General features: G+C 37.1%; 1 protein-coding gene across 1 annotated transcript; it reads right to left on the bottom strand.

Moving 5' to 3' along the window:
- Positions 1-3,872: 3,872 nt before the first annotated feature.
- Positions 3,873-4,588, bottom strand: LOC109156371 (histone H2B-like). The gene has a single exon (XM_019304208.1). It carries the CDS (start codon positions 4,496-4,498, stop codon positions 4,061-4,063), a length of 438 nt encoding a protein of 145 aa, XP_019159753.1. The 5' UTR covers positions 4,499-4,588; the 3' UTR covers positions 3,873-4,060.
- Positions 4,589-4,984: the final 396 nt, after the last annotated feature.

Raw genomic sequence — 4,984 nt, 5'->3', positions numbered from 1 at the left:
TGTGCATCACAAGCTCAAAATTTGATCCAACAGCTGAGATATCTGCACTTTTGACAAATAATTTCAACATTTGTTCATCACCCCCCTTGGCTCCCACTTGCTCTTTTGAAATATGTTGATGATGAATCACCTTGCTGTGACATTGGTGGCTGAGTAGTAAGTAGCCAGTAGAGACTGGCTAGTTGCACTTGCTTTTTCTTGCTAAAAATCTGATCTACTGGAACTAGAAACTCGTATATGCATTATGGTTCCTTGCCCAGTGACTTTGATATTGAATGTTGCTATCAAAGAAACCACCTTGTAAAAGGCCACCTCTAACTCTAGAAAGGAGACAGATCCTTTCTTGTGAGTTGTGACCAAGAAATACTAAAGTGACAGTCCTATAATGGGCATGCTATAATGGGCAAGTATATAATACCTAAACAATAATACAGTTTAAAAATCTGAAATTTTGCTGCAAACTGATCTGCAGAGAGTCTGTAAAGAAAGAAGCTTCTGTTCAAAAGCTCAGCAGCAAAAAATCAGACTTAGAGAGCCCCATCCCTGTCAAAAACAGGAACCTCATCCAGCTTCAAGAGAGAAACAATAACCTAAGAGCATCATCAACAATGACAAATTTAGAGTTTTTTTTTAAGGCTTTTTAGGTGATGTGTGTTGAATTTGAAAGATCCAAAGGCCTAGCGAGTGGAGAATAACAATCACTTGTCAATTTTGTAGGAGTAGGTTATAATATATTACGGAGTCTAATGAAGAAACATAGTGTACACACACACATACAGACACATAATTGTTAATTTAAGCACCTATTCATAAAAAAGACAACCTTATAGACAAACATAACCTTTTGATTTTCAACACTTCTCAAGTTGGAACATTTGAAAGTTTCAAGCTTGGATTAAAACATACAAGGAAAACAATTGAATGGCTTCGAAGGGACAATGCTATGCACAACCCTTGAGAATGAAGATGAGTGCACCAAGGGCAAAGCTTAATACGAATAGCCTCACATCAACATAAGCACTCTAGGACTTGCCAACAACAATTTTCATCAAGAACGGCAGAGCAAACAAAGCATGAATAGCAAAGGGGATGTAGTAGAGCCCATAGAAATGACAAATACACCCAAAAAAATAAAGTATGAACATTGAGAACACCACATGGTTGTTGTTCACGCCCCCTTATAGGATAAGTGAATAACACAAGGCTTCTGGAAATAATTAAAAAATAAAAAATGCCAAACTTGAAAACCCTTGGGAATAAATATAGTATACCGAAAATAAAGAAACAAATACAGTTATACAACAATACATTTGAAAAAAGTTTAGCAACAAACCCAAAAATCCTTCAAACTTCACCAAAAGGTCCAAAGAAGGGCAAAACAACAATTTGGAAAACTTTCATTAAAAAATACATCATAGGAGAAACACACGCGCTGACAATGATCAGGATGACGATGAAATTTTCCAGATAAGGTCTCAAAAAGGAGAGGAATCCAACGGTGTAGGATGTGAGATCACAAAATCACTAAAGAAGAAAGATGAAAAAGTCGAACGAAGTTCCAGCAATTTGTGAAAGCGTGTACAATGGCAAATGACACCAACGTTTCTTGGGCAAGGTTGCAACGTGATTCCGTGTGTGACTAGTTGTAGATTTTAAAGTAAACCACCATTGACACATTGAAATCCAAGATATACAATCGTTATATCGTGCACTAGGGCGCACAATGCATTGTGCGTCCCGGTTCGACTCAAAACGACGTCGTTTTGTTAAATTGTGTGGGGAGTTGACGCGATGGAGTTTATGTATATTCAATTATACAATTATGTACATTCGAAACATGAAATATTTTTTAAGAGTTAAGAGTTTATTATCATTTCAAAAAAAATTACGTGTATTATGTTAAAAATTTATGTACTTTCTATTATACAATTATGTACATTCGAAACATGCGATTTTTTTTAGAAGTTAACAGCAGACACGGAAAACGAAATTTTCAAAAAAACAAAAAACAAATACAAATACAAAACGGAATCATTTTGGGTCAGGGCACGATGGTGCACCCTAGTGCACGATATAATTTGCCCAAGATATAATCATGGGCTTCTATTTACACCATAAAATGGAAAGAAAAATACCCTATGATAGTAGGCTCTAATACCATATTCAATTTGAAAGATTCAAAAGTCTGGCAGGTGGAGAATAACAACCACCCGCTAGTTAGACAAAAGTAAAGATGAAGAATCAATAAATGAGAAAATGTATATAATACTAAAAGTTTACAATATATTACTATAATTGAGTTAATACCCAAAATTGTCCTCGACTATAGTGGTTTTTCTCAATTTCGTCCTAAATGACTTTGGTGACCTAATATTGTCCCAGACTTTTGTGTTTCGCTCAATTTAGTCCTCCGTTTGTTATTCCGTCAAATTGGTGTTAAATAAAGGGACAATTCAATAATATCAATATTGACCTCTCTTTACTTTCAACATGCGAAGTGAGAAATCTTTCCTTCTTGCACGAATTACACCCAGAATTACTCCCAGACCTACGAATCAAATTTTATATTCGCAGGTTTAAGAGTGATTTTGGGAGTAATTCGTAAAAAAAATTGATTTCGCACTTCACATGTCTATGAGTAAAGAGATGCCAATATTAAAATTACTGAATTGTCTATTTATTTAACAACAAATGGACGGAATAACAAATGGGAGACTAAATTGAGCAAAAACACAAAAGTTTGGGACTAAATTGAGCGAAACACAAAAGTCTGGGACAATATTAGGTCACCAAAGTCATTTAGGACAAAATTGAGAAAAACCGTTATAGTCGAGGACAATTTTGAGTATTAACTCTACTATAATTCTATGTTTCTAAAGAAGAAACATAATACATATATATACAAATACATAACTATTAATTTAAACACCTATTCATAAAAAGACAATTTATAACCCTTTGGTTTTCAACAATGTAAAAGAGAGAATATGTTCTTGGAACTTGGAAGAAGGGTTTTTGGGGGGGCCTGCAAATTTAATTTTTTTATAAAAATGGTGCCAGTCAGTCTAGTGCACCAGCAATGTTTAATGCTCTTTTTTTTACTTTTTCTCCTCCCTCTCCCACTTGGCAAAAAATCCTGACAAAATTAGTTGACTGTTGTGGATAATCTATCTAACAAATTCCTTCCTGACTAAACTTAGCCAAAAGAACAGCAGAGACACTGATCTTCCAGAAACAGCTTTGAGCAGAAATCACAGCCCTGGGTAGAAAGTTTTCCAGCAATTACTGCTCTGTAAAATTTTGCACAACCTCTAGGTCATGAGCCAAAGCATAAACAAAACAAGAATTAACTACTATCTGTGACACAGATAAATTTTCCCCAGCAAAACAGAACAGCCAATGAGCCAAAGCATAAACAAAACAAGAATGAACAAAAAAAGGAAAGAAACAACCAAATTCTTGGGGGTAGACTGCTGTAAGACAAAAACCACATCTCCAACCAAAATGGTCAAAGAATGGACAAAACAGTAGGGGAAGGAGACCTTTTTTTCAACAAATTTATACTCCTTTTACCCCCTGCAACAGTACAGTGGAAAGAAAAACATGTCCAAAAATTACTTCACATAATTAATTACCATTTTAGAGTAATAACTTGATTATTTTACAGACTTTTAAAGTCTATTCCTTTCAAGATGGCTCTTTTCTCCTGCTGCTTAGTCTAGGAAGACAGCTTGAAAATTCTTATTTCTAGCAAACTAAAACCCAATTTTGGTTTCTATTAATACAAAAGTAATGTTCTTGGAATTTAACACCCTGTTCAAGAAGACAAAAACAATGTTTTTATGAATGAAAAGCAATATTGAGAAGGAAAATTCAAGAAATTTGCAATGAAAGATTTGCCATTAATGCTTCGGATTGTACATGTGCAACAAAAGAGAAGAGACACAAATCCAACAACTGATTCTATAATCTAAACCCCAAAAGACAAATTACGACTGAAATTACTGTTGTTTATCACATCCCTAAAATTCTACATCCAAAAAAGAGACCAATCAAACCTTCAAGAGCTCGTAAACTTAGTCACCGCCTTAGTCCCCTCAGAGACGGCGTGCTTAGCCAGTTCACCGGGAAGCACAAGCCGCACCGCCGTCTGGATCTCCCGGGAGGTGATCGTCGGCTTCTTGTTGTAGCGCGCGAGCCTCGAAGCCTCCTGCGCCAGCTTCTCGAAGATATCATTGATGAAGCTGTTCATGATCCCCATGGCCTTGCTGGAGATCCCGATGTCAGGGTGGACCTGTTTCAGGACCTTGAAGATATAGATCTTGTAAGTCTCGGTGCTCTTCTTCGCCTTCTTCCTCTTCTTTTCGCCGGAAGCGGCGCCGCCGGCCTCCTTCGGGAGCTTCTTCCCGGCCTTGGAAGGCTTCTTCTCCGCCGCCGCCTTGTCGCCTACGGCCGCCGCCTTCTCTTCCGCAGTCTTCTTCTCCGCCTTTGGAGCCATCTTACAAGATTTCTAGATCGATCGAGAGAGAGATGAGAAACTGGAAAATCAGAGGGATTCCGGATGGGTTGTTGGCGGGTTTGAATCGGATGGGGTTTGGATTTATATATAGATTGGGGGATGATAATGGTGGAAGATGATTGGTTAGTGGGGCTGCGCACGGATTGATGAGGTGGAAGATTATTGGACGTCGGATGAGGATTTTGAAAATTAGGGAGTGAGATTCGCGCTTCTCGGACTGAATTTGATTTGGCGCCCAAATTTTCCGCTTCTGGGAGCAGTTTTGCTGACACGTTTAAGGATAATTTCACGTCGGTTCCTAAATTCCGTAAGTTTTTAACTTCTTCAATATTTTTTTTAATAATACCATAAATTCACTCCCAAAGCCATTAATCGAGTCAATTTAGATATGAGACTCAATAAAGATTTAACCCTAATTCCCTAAACATGCATAGTTCTATTATTTTATAGATCCAGGGACATGTA

Source organism: Ipomoea nil, unplaced genomic scaffold, assembly GCF_001879475.1.
Source record: "Ipomoea nil cultivar Tokyo-kokei standard unplaced genomic scaffold, Asagao_1.1 scaffold2705, whole genome shotgun sequence".
Classification (NCBI taxonomy): domain Eukaryota; kingdom Viridiplantae; phylum Streptophyta; class Magnoliopsida; order Solanales; family Convolvulaceae; genus Ipomoea; species Ipomoea nil.
Note: the sequence above shows the minus strand (reverse complement) of the source record. Positions and strands in the feature narration are given on the sequence as shown.

Bases quoted from the DNA above. Each gene is read 5' to 3' on its own strand.
- LOC109156371 (XM_019304208.1), bottom strand. From the start codon at position 4,498: ATGGCTCCAAAGGCGGAGAAGAAGACTGCGGAAGAGAAGGCGGCGGCC.